The following is a 16,785-nucleotide window of genomic DNA, read 5'->3' on the forward strand; positions in this document are numbered from 1 at the left end:
AGGTGGCCTGTACACAACTCCCACCAGCGTTTGTTGCCCCTTAGTGTTATGTAGCTCTACCCATATCGATTCCACATCCTCCAGGCTAATGTCCTTCCTTTCTATTGTGTTAATCTCCTCTCTAACCAGCAATGCTACCCCACCCCCTTTTCTTTCCTGTCTATCCCTCCTGAAAATTGAATATCCCTGGATGTTGAGCTCCCATCCTTGGTCACCCTGGAGCCATGTCTCTGTGATCCCAACTATATCATATTCATTAATAACTATCTGTACATTCAATTCATCCACCTTGTTACGAATGCTCCTTGCATTGGCACACAAAGCCTTCAGGCTTGTTTTTACAACACTCTTAGCCCTTATACAATTATGTTGAAAAGTGGCTCTTTTTGCTTTTTGCCCTGGATTTGCCTGCCTGCCACTTTTACTTTTCACCTTACTACTTTTTGCTTCTACCCTCATTTTACACCCCTCTGTCTCTCTGCCCTTGTTCCCATCCCCCGGCCACACTAGTTTAAAGCCTCCTGAACAGCAGTAGCAAACGCTCCCCCTAGGACCAGAATTGATTAGAGAGGCAAAGGTAAAGGAAACCTCAGGGGTTACTGATCATAATAAGCTAACCAATAATATTAAAGACAATACCAAAAGTTTCCTCAGATATATAAAGTGCAAAAGAGAGGCAAGAGCAGATATTAGAATGCTGGAAAATGATTCTGGAGAGGTAGTAATGGGAAATGACAGATGGACTGAATAAGTGTTTTGCATCACTCTTCATGGTGGAAAACACTAGCAGTATTCTGGAAGTTTGAGTGTCAGAGGGTAGAAGTGTGTGATGTCGCCATTACTAGGGAGAAGGTTCTTGGGAGACTGAAAGGTCTGAATGTAGGTAAGTCACCTGGACTAGATGGTATACACCCCAGGGTTCTCAAAAGGGTGGCTGAAAAGATTGTAGAGGCATTAGTAATAATTTTTCAAGAAACAATTGATTCTCCCACATTTCTGGAGTACTTGAAAATTGCAAATGTCACATCACTCTTGAAAAAGGGTGAGAGGAAGAAGAAAGGAAATTATCGACCAATTAGTCTGATCTCTCCGGTTGGGAAGATGTTGGAATTGATTGTTAAAGATGTGGTTTTGGGTATTTGGAGACACCTGATAAAATAGGCCATAGTCAGCATCATTTCTTTAGAGGAAAATTTGCCTAACAAATCTGTTGGAGTTCTTTGTATATATAACAAGCATGATAGACAAAGGAGAATCAGTGGATGTTGTGTAGGCCTTTGACAGGGGACACACATGAAGCTGCTTAACAAATTAAGAGCTCATGGTATTACAGGAAAGATATTAGCAAGGATAGAACATTGGCTGCTCGGCAGGAGGTAAAGTGTGGGAATAAATAGAGCCTTTTCTGGATGGCTGTCGGTGACTAGTTGTGTTCCACGGCAGTCTGTATTGGGAACCATTCTTTTTATGTTATATATCAGTGATTTGGATGAAGCAATTGTTGGTTTTGTGACCAAGTTTGCAGATGATATGAAGATATGTGGAGGATCGGGGAGCTTTGAGGAAGTAGAGACACTACAGAAGGACTTAGACAGATTAAGAGAATGGGCAAAGAAGTGGCAGATGAAATACAGTCACGAGGAAATCTGTAGATGCTGGAAATTCAAGCAACGCACACAAAATGTTGGTGGAACGCAGCAGGCCAGGCAGCATCTATAAGGAGAAGCACTGTTGACGATTCAGGACTGCCGAAAGGTCTCGGCCCAAAATGTTGACAGTGCTTCTTCCTATAGATGAAATACAGTGTTAGGAAGTGCATGGTCATGTGCTTTGGTAGAGGAAACAAAAGCATAGACTATTTTCTATCTCTCCCATCCCTCCTGCACTCTCTCCATTCCTCCTGTACTCCCTCTCCCATCCTTCCTATACTCTTTCTCATCCTTCCTAAACTCTACCTCTTCCCTCCTACACTCTCTTCCCTCCCTCCTACAGTCTCCTGTCCCTCCTGTGGTCTGTCTCCGCTCCATCCTGCCAACTCTCTCTGTCCCTCCTACACTCTCTCTTCCCTTTCTCCTGCATGAGCTCTCATCCCTTCCAGCACTCTCTCTGCCCACCTCTCCTGTATGCTTCCCCTCCTTCCTGGGCTCTCTCTTCTCATGCCCCTGTATATCTCTCTGTCCCTCTGCATTTGTTCTCCCTGCATCCCACTTTCGATTCAGGAGAATAAAAGCAATCCCTCACCCAAAAATAGTCATACAATCCTTTACAGCTGAAACCACCCTTCACCTCCCTTCCCTACATCTCTTGTGTAATGCAGCAATCGCTCCCTACCTCTTCCTTCCACAGTACAGCATTCCCTCACTGCTCTCCTATCACTCCACTTCACCACAGCCCTTCCCTCATCCCTCCTCCCACAGAACAGCAGTCCCTAATCATCCATCCCTCATTCCCCTCATGGACCTCCCCCACCTCTCCTTCCACGGCACAGCGTTCCCTCACTGCCCTTCTATCACTGAACTTCACCACAGCCCTTCTCCCATCCCTCCTCCCACAGAACAGTGCTCCCTATTCATCCATCCCTCATTCCCCTCATGGCCACACTCAACCTCATTCCACAGTGCAGTGCTCCCTAATCTTCCATCCTCCTTTCCCTAACAATGGCCTCTCCCTCAGGGCTCTGTCAGATTAACCAGACGTTGTTCACTGATAAAACTCCAAACCTAGAAAAAGGTATAACATTTCTCTTTAATAGTTTTAAGTGCTCTGTGGTAGTTCCTCCATTCACAGCAATGGCCCATACTTTTGCAGCACCTGTCTCTCCTGCTGTGTGAAGGAGAGAGTGATGTTCTGCCACATGTGCAGACTGACAGGCAGTACCTATTGGGACATATGGGCCCTTGTACTGTCCAGGATGAGGAGTGGAATCGTACCAGTGATAATAGTCCTTAAACGGCAGGAACAGGACAGCTTATACACAGGGTGACACTCCCTTTACACTGTCCCATCACACTCTCCCGGGGCATTGGTCTGACACAGTGCAGTTCCCTCTACACTGTCTCATCACACATTCCCAGGGCATGGTCAGACACAAAGTGAAGCTCTCTCTACACTGTCCCATCACACACTTCAAGATGGTGGTACTGAGACAGAAACTGTGAACTGCCTCTTGAGGGGCAGAGGTAGTTGAAGGAAATTGTGGAAGACTTGGGGATTAGTCACGTTCTTGGGCTATCACCAGGATCTGGAATGTTGCAAAATCACGCATGTGCGATTGAAGCTTAGTGTGATACATTTCAAAGCTCTTTGTTGTGATATAGAGGGGCCTGTTCCCCAGCTTATAGAATATACAGTATATATCCACAGTGTACACACACACACACACACACACACACACACACACACACACACACACACACACACACACACACACACACACACACACACACACACACACACACACACACACACACACACACACACACACACACACACACACTATATAAAATAGACTTGACCAAAGGAAGTATAAATATATACACACTCTCTGAGTGGGCAATTGGGAGGCAGCCAGTGGAGGCAGTCAGCAAGTGACAAGCAGTCAAATCATTGCCAGGGGAAGATCAGGGAAGCAGAATGAGAAGACCTGGTAGGGACAGGGGGAGGAGTTGGTGGGGGGGAAGGAGTGGCGGAGGAGACAGAGAAAAGTACAGAAGGAGAGCATAGGGGAGAGGGGAGGGAAGTAGGAGGAGTAGAAGAAGGAGGCAGGGAAAGGGGAAGCGGAAGCAGAAGGCAGAGGAGGAGTGACATGGGAATAGGACAACTGAGAGGGGAGCATGATGGACAGATGAGAGGAAGGAGGTGAGGGAAGAGGAAGAGAACGGGAGTGGTGGGAGAAGCCACGGTGATAGAAAGGATCAAATGAGGAGGACAATACGAGGGGAGCATGGAAGGTAAGGCAAGGTAAGCATGGAAGGAGGGGAGGAGAGGAAGGAGATTGGAAGGAGAAGAAGACAGGCAAGCAAATGAGGGAGGGTAGAGGGAAGAGAGAGTGAGGGGCTTCCCTGATTGAGGGCTGGCGTGACTCTCTGACTTTAGTGTCTGACTGTCCAACAACTCCTTCACCATATCCACTTCAATACTGATTGGTCACAATTCGAAAGGCACCTGAGGGGTGGGAATGATTGAAGGGCCAAACAGGGAAATGGGGTGACAAAGGGAAGGGTCAGGCAGTTGAGGATCATAAATGGTCAGACATGGGTCTGCATGCGCTGTTGGTAGGGACGTCCATGCTCGGACTGGGAGGAGGAGTAAGAGAAGCGGGAGGCACCAGTGTACTTGGGTGGAGTTTCAAAGGATTCGAATGTCCGCGTGTACAGGGGCATGCCATATGTATAAGCATAGGGCTCGTATGATAGCTGGCTGACTGCGTCCCCAGCTCCATCCCCAGGAAAGTCGGGCAGTCGCCCATAGGGTGAGCCTGTCAGTGGGGGTACACCAGCACCCTGGGCATAGCCACTGGTGTGGGAGAGGCGGGAAGGAGGGCGTGTCTCAAAGCGTGGCCCCGCAGGTCGGTAGTCCGCATACAGAAGTGTCCGGGAAGCTGGTCTCTCTTCTTGACCCCGCACATTGTAGTAGCCATTGGTCGGATCCTGAAGCCAAGGGGAGAGTAGATGTGAGTCCTCAGTCGCTACAGTGCCCACCTCCATCCATTCCTCTAACCCTTCCAGAAACATATTCTATTAGCCTTCCCTCCCTCACTCCTCCACTCAATCCCCAACCATCCACACTTCAAATCCTCCCACCCTCTGAGTACATCCCATCTGTCACCCATATATAGACCTTCTCTCTCCCACCACCCATTCATGCCTTCCATCCCTGCCTCTCACCCTCCATCCTCCCCTCCCACTCACCCTCCATACACCCCTCTCTCTCACCCTCCACTCATCCCTCCCTCCCACTTACCCACAAGCTCCTCCCTCCCTCACTCTCAATCCCTTCTCACACTCCATCCTCCCCACCCTTCCTGTCACCCTCTATCCACCCCACCCTCTCACCTTCCATCCCCTTCCCCTCTGTCACGTTCCATACACACATCCCTATCAACGTCCATCCATCCTCTTTCCACCCCTCCCTCTCTTTCACCTTCCAAATGCCCCTTGCTCCCTCTCACCCTCCATTTGCCTCCTCTCTCCCACTCTCACTCTCCATCCACCTCATCCCTCTCAACCTCATCTACTCCTCCCTCCCTCTCACCCTCCATTGATCCCCACCATCCACCACCTTCCTTCCTCTCACCCTCCATCCACCACCTTCCTTCCTCTCACCCTCCATTCACCCCCTTCCCCCTCTCACTCTCATCCAACTCATTCCTCCCTCTCATTCTCCTTCCACCTCTTCCATCTGTCCACTTCCTCCCACTCTCTTTCCAACTCCTCTGTCCATCCCCTTCCTCATTTACACATCTCCACAGCTGGGGGCACACTGTGTGGGATGTGGTGCCTGCTGGAGATGTTGGGAGTGGGACTAGAGTTTCCTTTACCTTGAGTTCATTCTCCTCCCGTGTATCGATGATGTCTGGACGCAGGTCGGACTTCAGTTCGATGTCCTCCTTGAATGCCTGAGCAAGGTAAGACAATGAGGAGTGAGTGTGAGTGTGTGTGTGTGTGTGTGTGTGTGTGTGTGTGTGTGTGTGTGTGTGTGTGTGTGTGTGTGTGTGTGTGTGTATATGTCTGGACCGTGGAGCAATCTTTATGATCTTCACAATGCGTCAACTACAAGAAAAATGTCGTAAACAACTTCAACCTTTGTACATGGTATTCATCGACCTCACCAAAGCCTTTGACTCAGTATCAAGGCAACTCATATGGAATGTCCTATTCAGCTATGGATGCCCTGAAAAGTAAATTTAAATCCTGAGACTCCTACACGATGGCATGCTTGGTCAGCAAAAGTAACTGTGAGCCTTTTCAAGTCAGATCAGGAGTAAAACAGGGATGCTTGATTGCCGCCACTTTGTTCACCATCTTCACTGCGACAAACATCCACAGCATCAAGGACGACCTACCCCCAGGACTGGAAATTGTCTACAGAACAGATGGCACAGACTTTTCAATCTTGCCCACCTCAAGTCCAAAAACAAGATATCCATGAGTTCCTCATCAAGTTCCCATACGCAGATGACAACAGTGTTGCAGCTCTCTCAGAAAACCACCTACAACAGATTCTGACTGCCTTCAACCGTGCATACACGAAACTTGGACTTACCATCAATTCCACAAAGACTCAGATCATCTTCCAACCATCACCAACTGAGAGAAATTGGATAGAACCAACAACTTAACTTTGCAAAACAACCCTGGAAAATGTGGATCACTTTCTGTATCTTAATGAGGAGATCCAACATCATCTTAAATGCACTGGAACAGCTTTTGGACATCTCCAAACAAGAGTCTTTCATGATCATGACATCTGAACAGACACCAAAGTGTTAGTGTACAAAGCAGTGGTTATCCCAACGCTCCTATATGCATCAGAAACCTGGACAACATACCGACGACATCTGAAGGCACTTGAAAAGTTCCATCAATGCTGTCTTTGAAATGTATTATTTATCAGCTGGGAAGATAGAAGAACCAACATTGGTGTGCTAAATCAGGGGTCAATACAGTGTGCTAGCTTGGTTCAGGAGAGTTTAAACTAATTTGCAAGGGGGATGGGACCCAGAGTGATAGAGGAGTGAAAGAAGTGCATGGAGTAAAGCCAGATGTAACATATAGAGAGGCTTTGATGAAAAAGAAGCAGAATAAAGGGTGTAAAGGTAATAAGGTAGAAGGGCTAAAGTGTGTGTACTTCAATGCAAGAAGCATCAGGAACAAAGGTGATGAACTGAGAGCTTGGATACATACATGGAATTATGATGTAGTGGCCATTACAGAGGCTTGGCTGGCACCAGGGCAGGAATGGATTCTCAACATTCCTGGATTTCAGTGCTTTAACAGGGATAGAGAGGGGGTAAAGGGGAGGAGGGGTGCATTACTAGTCATGGATACTATTTCAGCTGCAGAAAGGGTGGATAATGTAGCAGGATCCTCTTTTGAGTTAATATGGGTAGAAATCAGGAACAGGAAGGGAGCAGTTACTCTACTGGGGGTATTCTATAGGCCCCCTGGTAGCCGCAGAGATACCGAGGAGCAGATTGGGAGGCAGATTTTGGAAAGGTGCAAAAATAACAGGGTTGTTATCATGGGTGACCTTAACTTCCCTAATATTGATTGGCACTTGTTTAGTTCCAAGGGTTTAGATGGGACAGAGTTTATTAAGTGTGTCCAGGATGGATTCCTGTCACAGTATGTTGACAGGCTGACTAGGGAGAATGCCATACTAGATCTAGTATTAGGTAACAAACCAGGTCAGGTCACAGATCTGTCAAGTGGGTGAGGATCTGGGGGACAGTGATCACCGCTCCCTGGCCTTTAGCATTATCATGGAAAAGGATAGAATCAGAGAGGACAGGAAAATTTTTAATTGGGGAAAGGCAAATTATGAGGCTATAAGGATGGAACTTGCGGGTGTGAATTGGGATGATGTTTTTGCAGGGAAATGTACCATGGACATGTGATTGATGTTTAAGGATCTCTTGCAGGATGTTAGGGATAAATTTGTCCCGGTGAGGAAGATAAAGAATGGTAGGATGAAGGAACCATGGATGACAAGTGAAGTGGAAAATCTAGTCAGGTGGAAGAAGGCAGGATACATAAAGTTTAGGAAGCAAGGATCAGATGGGGCTATTGAGGAATATAGGGTATCAAGAAAGGAGCTTAAGAAGGGGCTGAGAAGAGCAAGAAGGGGGCATGAGAAGGCCTTAGTGAGTAGGGTAAAAGAACATCCCAAGGCATTCTTCAATTATATGAAGAACAAAAGGATGACAGGAGTAAAGGTAGGACCGATTAGAGATAAAAGTGGGAAGATGTGCCTGGGGGCTGTGGAAGTGAGTGAGCAAGGTTCTCAATGAATACTTCTCTTCGGTATTCACCAATGAGAGGGAACTTGATGACAGTGAGGACAATATGAGTGAGGTTGGTGTTCTGGAGCATGTTGATATTAAGGGAGAGGAGGTGTTGGGAGTTGTTAAAATACATTAGGACGGGTAAGTCCCCGGGGCCTGACGGAATATTCCCCAGGCTGCTCCACGAGGCGAGAAAAGAGATTGCTGAGCCTCTGGCTAGGATCTTTATGTCCTCGTTGTCCGTGGGAATGGTACCGGAAGATTGGAGGGAGGCGAATGTTGTCCCCTTGTTCAAAAAAGGTAGTGGGGATAGTCCGGGTAATTATAGACCAGTGAGCTTTACATCTGTGGTGGGAAAGCTGTCGGAAAAGATTTCTAGAGATAGGATCTGTGGGAATTTAGAGAATCATGGTCTGATCAGGGACAGTCAGCATGGCTTTGTGAAGGGCAGATTGTGTCTAACAAGCCTGATAGAGTTCTTTGAGGAGGTGACCAGGCATATAGATGAGGGTAGTGCAGTGGATGTGATCTACATGAATTTTAGTAAGGAATTTAACAAGGTTCCACATGGTAGGCTTATTCAGAAAGTCAGAAAGCATGGGATCCAGGGAAGTTTGGCCAGGTGGATTCAGAATTGGCTTGCCTGCAGAAGGCAGAGGGTTGTGGTGGAAGGAGTACATTCAGATTGGAGGGTTGTGACTAGTGGTGTCCCACAAGGATCTGTTCTGGGACCTCTACTTTTCGTGATTTTTATTAACGACCTGGATGTGGGGGTAGAAGGGTGGGTTGGCAAGTTTGTAGACGACACAAAGGTTGGTGGTGTTGTTGATAGTGTAGAGGATTGTCGAAGATTGCAGAGAGACATTGATAGGATGCAGAAGTGGACTGAGCAGTGGCAGATGGAGTTCAACCTGGAGAAGTGTGAGGTGGTATACTTTGGAAGGACAAACTCCAAGGCACAGTACAAAGTAAATGGCTAAATACTTGGTAGTGTGGAGCAGCAGAGGGATCTGGGGGTACATGTCTACAGATCCCTGAAAATTGCCTCACAGGTATATAGGGTAGTTAAGAAAGCTTATGGGGTGTTAGCTTTCATAAGTCGAGGGATAGAGTTTAAGAGACGCGATGTAATGATGCAGCTATATAAAACTCTAGTTAGGCCACATTTGGAGTACTGTGTCCAGTTCTGGTTGCATCAGTATAGGAAGGATGTGGAAGCATTGGAAAGGTTACAGAGGAGATTTACCAGCATGCTGCCTGGTTTAGAGAGTATGGATTATGATCAGAGAATAAGGGAGCTAGGGCTTTAATCTTTGGAGAGAGGGAGGATGAGAGGAGACATGATAGAGGTGTACAAGATATTAAGAGGAATAGACAGAGTGGACAGCCAGCGCCTCTTCCCCGGGGCACCACTGCTCAGTACAAGAGGACATGGCTTTAAGTTAAGGGGAGTGAAGTTCAAGGGGGATGTTAGAGGAAGTTTTTTCACTCAGAGAGTGGTTGGTGTGTGGAATGCACTGCCTGAGTCAGTGGTGGAGGCAGATACACTAGTGAAGTTTAAGAGACTACTAGACAGGTACAGGGAGGAATTTAAGATGGGGGGTTATATGGGAGGCAGGGTTTGAGGGTCAGCACAACATTGTGGGCCCAAGGGCCTGTAATGTGCTGTACAATTCTATGTTCTATGTTCTATGTTCTATGTCACCAACCTTTTAGCATCGTGGACCGGTTTAATATTGACAACATTCTTGCGGACCGGCTGACGGGGGCAGTGTTATCATGACTGGAGTATAGGTGATAAGTCATTTATAAGTGGCTAATACACTCAATTTTGTTTCTAAAAGGGTTTATCTAACAGATTTAATATTAAACACACAGCACATATTTTCCTTGCATGAATATAGTGATAAGTCAATTATAACTCACTTCTCAGTCAATAGCATCATAACATTTTAAGTGACGTTTGGATATTAAACACACAGCACATATTTTCCTTGTATGAACATGTAACATCATTGTAACACACCAGTGAGAGGACCAGGTAAGGGCCGGAGGTCCCTGTGCTGGGGCCTCGGCAGTCGCAGTCCGGAGAAAGCGACCGACTGAGCAACGAGTGTGACAGCGGGGGTGGAGTTTCAAGATGGTGACGTAAACATCTGCCTTTTAGGCACTCTTCATTTTTTTAACTATAATCACCCTTTAATCAAATCTTTTCGAACTTAATCATATGAGTTGCTACTTCTGATTAACTTTTTTTTTCCTAAAACAATATTTGATCTAATCTTGTCAAACTTAAAATGGCTACAAGCAAGAAATCGTCTAAGGATCCTTTATCCATCGACATAATTTCTAACCTTCTGGATGCTAAACTTGCGGGTTTGGAAGGCAGGTTAGAAGGTAAATTGGAAAGTAAACTGGCAAGTTTGGAAAATAAGCTTACCACGAAAATATCTGAACTTGAAGCAGTTGTTAGATCGCTTGAAACTAAGCTTCAATCGCAGGCATCAGATATTCAGCGGCATGAAGATAAGATCACGACTCTTGAAAAATCAAATTGTGAAAAAGCACGTACAATTGAAGTGCTGGAGAAGAAGATAGAGTCGACTGCTAAAACTATAGATCAGTATAAGTTTAAAATTACTGATCTCGAAAACCGATCTCGTAGACAGAATTTGCGTATCATCGGATTTCCCGAAAAAGTTGAGTCCGGTGATTTAACTGAATTTTTCTCTAAATTATTGTGGGAAATTTTCGGTGATGAAGGTTTGCATAATAAACCTATTATCGACCGCGCTCACAGAGTTGCGAGATTTTCGGCTACGAGTGTTAAACCACGAGCGGTGATTGTTCGCCTTCATTATCCTCGTGAGAAAGAGCTTCTAATTCGATTAGCTCGTAAAAAAGGTATGATTTCTCACAACAACAACAGATTTCGAATTGTTGAGGATTATTCATACGAAGTAATGAGAGCGAGAATCGCTTTTAAACCAGTGATGGCAGAGATTCACTCGATTGGACTTAAACAAGCTTTAATATATCCAGCGAAGCTTAGAATTATGCTGAACGACAACAGTCAACAATTTTTCAACACTCCGGAAGAAGCGAAGAAATTTGTTGAAGAATATCGATCTTCTAGTGCAACTTGAACTATGTGTTATATTGAAGATTTTTCGGAGAGAGGATGCCATCTCATTTTAAGTTTTAACCTATGAAGCTGGGTTACAACTTCTTATCCTGATCTACGGGTCTGGTTCTTTTTTTTTACTACTATTATCATTGTTTATAGATGCTCTTTTAATTCTTATAATATCCTTTTTTATACACGTTTTTATTTTGTAATAATGAATTACTTTTTTTTCAAAATGTCGTTTCTTCTTCCCATAAGACTTTGCTTTCTGTAAGCGTTTATTTGTCTGCCTGTACTTAGAAATGGGATGAATGTTTTGAATTTTTTAGTCTTTTTTTTATATATATTGTAGTGTCTATTAAATCTTTTTTTTAATTCTATTTTGATAACTCTTTTTTACTAAATTTTTTTTAATAGATTGCTGAACTTACATTTATATTTTGTAATATGGCTTTTTCAAAATGTCGTTCTTCTTCCCATAAGTCTTTGTTTTTGAAACGTCATCTTTCTTGTATTTGAACATGGAATTTTTTTTAAAGGTATATTACACTTTCAAATTTTAATGTTCATACTCTTTTTTTATTAATGATTGTTTGTTTTATTATATTAGTTTTTTCATTCTGACTGATATATATTTTCTTTTTGCAACCCTATATCTTAATCTGGGTGTTACATAGTTTTTTTTTAAATCTTTTTATGGAGCTGCCATCTTGAAATGGGGGTAATGTTAGTATTAGATTATGCGCCTGCTGCTTGGCTTTCTTTCGAAGGGTGGGGGGAGGGGGAGGGATCTTTTTTCATGCTTTTGCTTTTTATTTTTTTGCTTTTAGTTTATGGGCCGACTTTAAATTATTAATATTGTTGAGGTGTCATGTTCTCCGGTTGCTCCTGAATCAATTTTCCTTCTTCCTGAATTATGGGTTATGTGTCTTTTTAACCTTTTATGATACACACAACTAATATTGGCATGATGGATAAATCTATTAACTTTATCTCTTGGAATACTAATGGTTTAAATCATCCGATTAAACGTAAAAAAATATTTAAAGTATTCCATAGATTGAACGCTAATATTATTTTTGCACAGGAGACCCATATTAGGAGGGAGGATAATCAACGTTTTTTTAGGTTCTGGAAGGGTCAACAATTTCACTCGAATTGTACCGCCAAAATTAGGGGTGTGTCTATTTTTATAGACCCCTCAATTTCGTTTACACATCATGAAATTATTTCTGATCCACAGGGCAGATTTTTGTTGATAACTGGCTCACTTTTTAATCGAAAAGTCGTTCTAGTTAATATTTATGCTCCAAATTTTGACTGCCCTGAATTTTTTAAACGTTTATTTACTTCCCTTCCTAATCTAAATGAATATATGTTGATAATGGGTGGAGATTTTAATTGTTGTTTGAATCCTTCGATGGATAGATCTAAACCTATTCGAACTCTTCCGAATAGATCAGCTTTACTTATTAATTCTTTTATGGTCGATTCGGGAATTACTGAAATATGGCGGTTTCTGAACCCTAAAGATAAAGAATTTTCATTTTTTTCACATGTATATCATAGTTATTCTAGAATTGATTATTTCCTTATTGATCATCGTCTATTAGCAGATGTTACTGATTGTAAATACGATTCTATTGCCATTTTGGATCATGCACCTTTGAAGTTATCTATCAAGATCTCGGACTCTTCCATTAATACTAGATCTTGGAGACTCAACGCTACTTTGCTTCAAGATCCAGAATTTATTACCTTCATAAAACAACAAATTGACTTATTTTTTTCAACAAACTATACCGAAGAGATTGATAGAGGAATACTTTGGGACTCCTTCAAGGCTTTTATCCGTGGACAAATTATCTCATATTCCGTTGGTAAAAGAAAACAAAGATATTTAGATATAGCTTTATTGGTAGATAAAATTAAAGAAATTGATAAGATTTATTCCGTTACTCCTACCAAAGAACTTTATAAGAAGAGAGTTGAGCTTCAAATGGAACATAGCTTATTATTATCTTCTTCAATTGAGAATCAATTAATCAAGACCAGGGCTCAATTTTATATTCATAGTGATCGAACTGGTAAATTGTTAGCTAATCAATTAAAAGCTATTTCGACTAAGCGACAAATTATTAAAATTTGTAAACAAGACGGTAATTTAACTACTGATCATAAAGAAATCAATAACACTTTTCAAGATTTTTATAAATCTTTATATCAATCAGAATTTGATGGTGACCTGTCCATGATGGATAATTTTTTTAACAATTTGAATATTCCTAAACTGATAGATGAAGATCGTAGCTTACTTGATGCTCCTATCTCTATGGCCGAAATAAGAGAGGCTATCTCATCAATGAATTCAGGGAAAGCTCCTGGCCCTGATGGTTATATTGTAGAATTTTTTAAAACTTTTTCTTCTTTACTTTCTCCTTGGTTATGTGAAATCTTTAATGATGCGTTTGTTAAGAAGAGATTACCTCAATCTTTTTATGAAGCTACTATCTCTCTAATTCTTAAAAAAGATAAAGATCCTACTTTATGTGCATCTTATCGCCCTATATCATTATTAAATGTAGATTCTAAGATTCTTAAAAAAAATTTAGCCATTAGATTAGAAAAGGTACTATCACAGATTATTTCAGAAGATCAAACTGGTTTTATTAGGAATCGGTATTCCTTTTTTAATGTTAGAAAATTGATTAATATAATTTATACTTCATCACCCACAACCCCAGAATGTGTTATCTCATTAGATGCTGAAAAAGCTTTTGATAGAGTTGAATGGACATACTTATTTAATGCATTGAGAAATTTTAATTTTAGTCCTAATTTTATATCATGGATTAAATTAATATATTATAAACCTGTTGCTTCTGTTCTTACAAATAATTATAGATCCTCTTTTTTTCAATTATCTCGTGGTACGAGACAAGGTTGACCTTTAAGTCCTTTATTATTTAATATTGCATTAGAACCTTTAGCCATTACTATTCATGAATCTCCTAATATTTTTGGTATCACCCGTAATGAGAAGTTATACAAATTATCACTTTATGCTGATGACTTGCTGTTATATATTTCTGATCCTAACAGGTCTATTCCCGCTATTTTATCCTTGTTGGCTCAATTTGGTAGTTTTTCTGGTTATAAATTAAACTTAGATAAGAGTGAATTATTCCCCTTAAACGCACAAACCTTATTGAATGACAGGATACCATTTAAAGTTGTTACTGATAACTTTATCTATTTAGGTATAAAAATCACCAAGAAATATAAAGATTTATTTAGACTGAATTTTTTACCTATGCTTCATCAAATTCAACAATTTACTACAAGATGGTCTCCCTTATTCCTATCATTAGTTGGTCGGATTAATGCTATTAAAATGATGATTCTACCGAAATTTTTATATTTATTTCAAGCCTTACCAATTTTTATTCCTAAATCTTTTTTTGACAACATTGATTCAAAAATTTCCTCATTTGTGTGGCAAAATAAAAACCCCAGGTTAAGTAAAAGGCAATTACAAAAATCTAAAAAAGATGGTGGTTTAGCTTTACCTAACTTTAGATTTTACTATTGGGCGAATAATATTCGTAACCTAACGTATTGGAAACTAGATTTGGACTCACCATTGTGTCCACAGTGGGTAAATTTGGAATGTAGTGAGGTAAAGGGATATTCTATATTCTCCGTTCTTGGTTCTTTTCTTCCTGCTGATTTAGTTAAATTCAATAAACAGATATCTAATCCTGTTATCAAACATACACTACGAAATTGGTTTCAATTTCGTAAGTTTTTTACTCTGAAAAACTTTGTTCTTGATAGCCCTATTTTACTTAATTTTTTTTTCAAACCTTCATTGACAGATCAAGCTTTTAGCATATGGAAAAGGAAAGGTATAAAATGTTTTCGTGATTTTTTTTTGAAGGTACTTTGATGTCCTTTGACCAACTTTCCAACAAATTTAAATTACCTAAATCTAATTTTTTTAGATACTTACAAATTAGAAATTTCTTACATAAAGTTCTACCATCTTTTCCCAATTCAACTTCATTGGATTTCTCAGATTTGATTTTCACCTTTAATCCTTGTCAGAAGGGATTAGTAGCTTTTATTTATAACATGATTATGAAGATACAACCAGAAATATCAAATAGAATTAAACAAGAATGGGAAAAAGAACTTCGATACAATATATCAACAGATAAATGGGAAAAAATTTTACAAATGGTTAATTCCTCTTCTATATGTGCTAAACATGCTTTAATACAATTTAAAATTGTACATAGAGCTTATATGTCTAAAGATAAGCTTGCTCGATTCTATTCTCATATTAACCCTCAATGTGACAGATGTCATTTAGAAGTGGCTTCATTGACCCACATGTTTTGGTCATGTCCCACTTTACATAACTATTGGAAGGACATATTTGGTGCCATTTCCTCAATTTGGAATATCGATTTATAACCTCATTTTATTACTGCAATTTTTGGTATACCAAATGAGGATGGTAATCAATTTTCCCCTCCAATCAGACGAATGATTGCTTTTGTAACATTAATGGCCAGAAGGTCTATATTACAAAACTGGAAAGAAGTAAATCCTTCTACCACTTTCCAGTGGTTCTCTCAAACTATTTCTTATCTGAGTTTGGAAAAAATTAGTAGCACTATTTTTGACTAATCAATTAAATTTGAAGAAACTTGGGGACCGTTCATTCGACATTTTCATATGAATTAATTTGGCCTTTTTCAGACCTTCTCTCCGCTTATTCTTGTTCAGGTATGGAGTTCCGGAGTTTTTTTTTGACACTATCATATACTTATAAACTGTTATTATTGCCCATGTTAGTTTAGTTTAGTGTTTTTTTTCAATATATATTCTCTTTTATATATTTTCAAATTTTTTTTCCTTTTCTTTGATGATTATTTTTGGTTTTTTTTCATATATAATTATATAGACTTGATTGATTAATGTACTTTTTTTTGTTGATGTTTAATAGGATATTATTATCCTATTACTAATGTAATTTCAAGTCTATTGTATTTATAACCTATTCATTATTATGTTATGTTTTTTCTTATATATATATGAAACTCAATAAAAAGATTGAAAAAGAAAGAAAGAAAGAAAGAAAGAGTGTGACAGGGCGCCCCCTCCCCTTGTAGGTATGTAGGATCCATTGGCTGACAAAAGTTTGGCTTGAGGGATGCCTTTCAGTAGATCGCAATGAGGTAGCTGCTCTGCTGCTTATGAAACCAAGCCGAATTAGGTCATCTGCGAATATTTTAGCACCAGGTTCCCTACGAACATTCGGTGTGCTAAACAGGTTTAGAGGCAGCACCCATCTGTCAGCAGTCCAGGCCAATAGCAACGGTGGCCGGTTACCCGAGGCCAACCATTGATCCCTGGCGCTGGGGTATCATTGCGTTTAGGCGATTAATGACCTTGCATGGATTCAAGTTCAATAATGGGCATGACAGGGAATGCGGAAAGGTGCAGCTGACTCATATTGTTTTATATCGCCAAATCATATTTCCTCACGGCCCGGTAGCCCATGCTTTGTGGCCCAGTACTGGTCCGCGGCCCAGTGGTTGGGGACCACTGTGCAAAATGAAGCAAAAACAACGAGCATTGAAGC

General features: G+C 41.1%; 1 protein-coding gene across 3 annotated transcripts in view; it reads right to left on the reverse strand.

Annotated features, from left to right (window-relative positions):
- Positions 1–2,726: 2,726 nt before the first annotated feature.
- LOC132380908 (kin of IRRE-like protein 1) overlaps positions 2,727–16,785 on the reverse strand; it is a 210,246-nt gene continuing 196,187 nt past the window's right edge. For all 3 annotated transcript variants that reach the window (XM_059949827.1, XM_059949826.1, XM_059949828.1), the window contains exons 14-15: positions 5,540–5,617; positions 2,727–4,649 (exon numbers count right to left, since the gene is read on the reverse strand). In XM_059949827.1, coding sequence (XP_059805810.1) covers positions 4,248–4,649; positions 5,540–5,617 — 480 coding nt within the window. In that variant the 3' untranslated portion in view covers positions 2,727–4,247. The remainder of the gene's footprint in view (positions 4,650–5,539; positions 5,618–16,785) is intronic.

The sequence above is a fragment of the Hypanus sabinus genome, chromosome 25, assembly GCF_030144855.1.
Source record: "Hypanus sabinus isolate sHypSab1 chromosome 25, sHypSab1.hap1, whole genome shotgun sequence".
Classification (NCBI taxonomy): domain Eukaryota; kingdom Metazoa; phylum Chordata; class Chondrichthyes; order Myliobatiformes; family Dasyatidae; genus Hypanus; species Hypanus sabinus.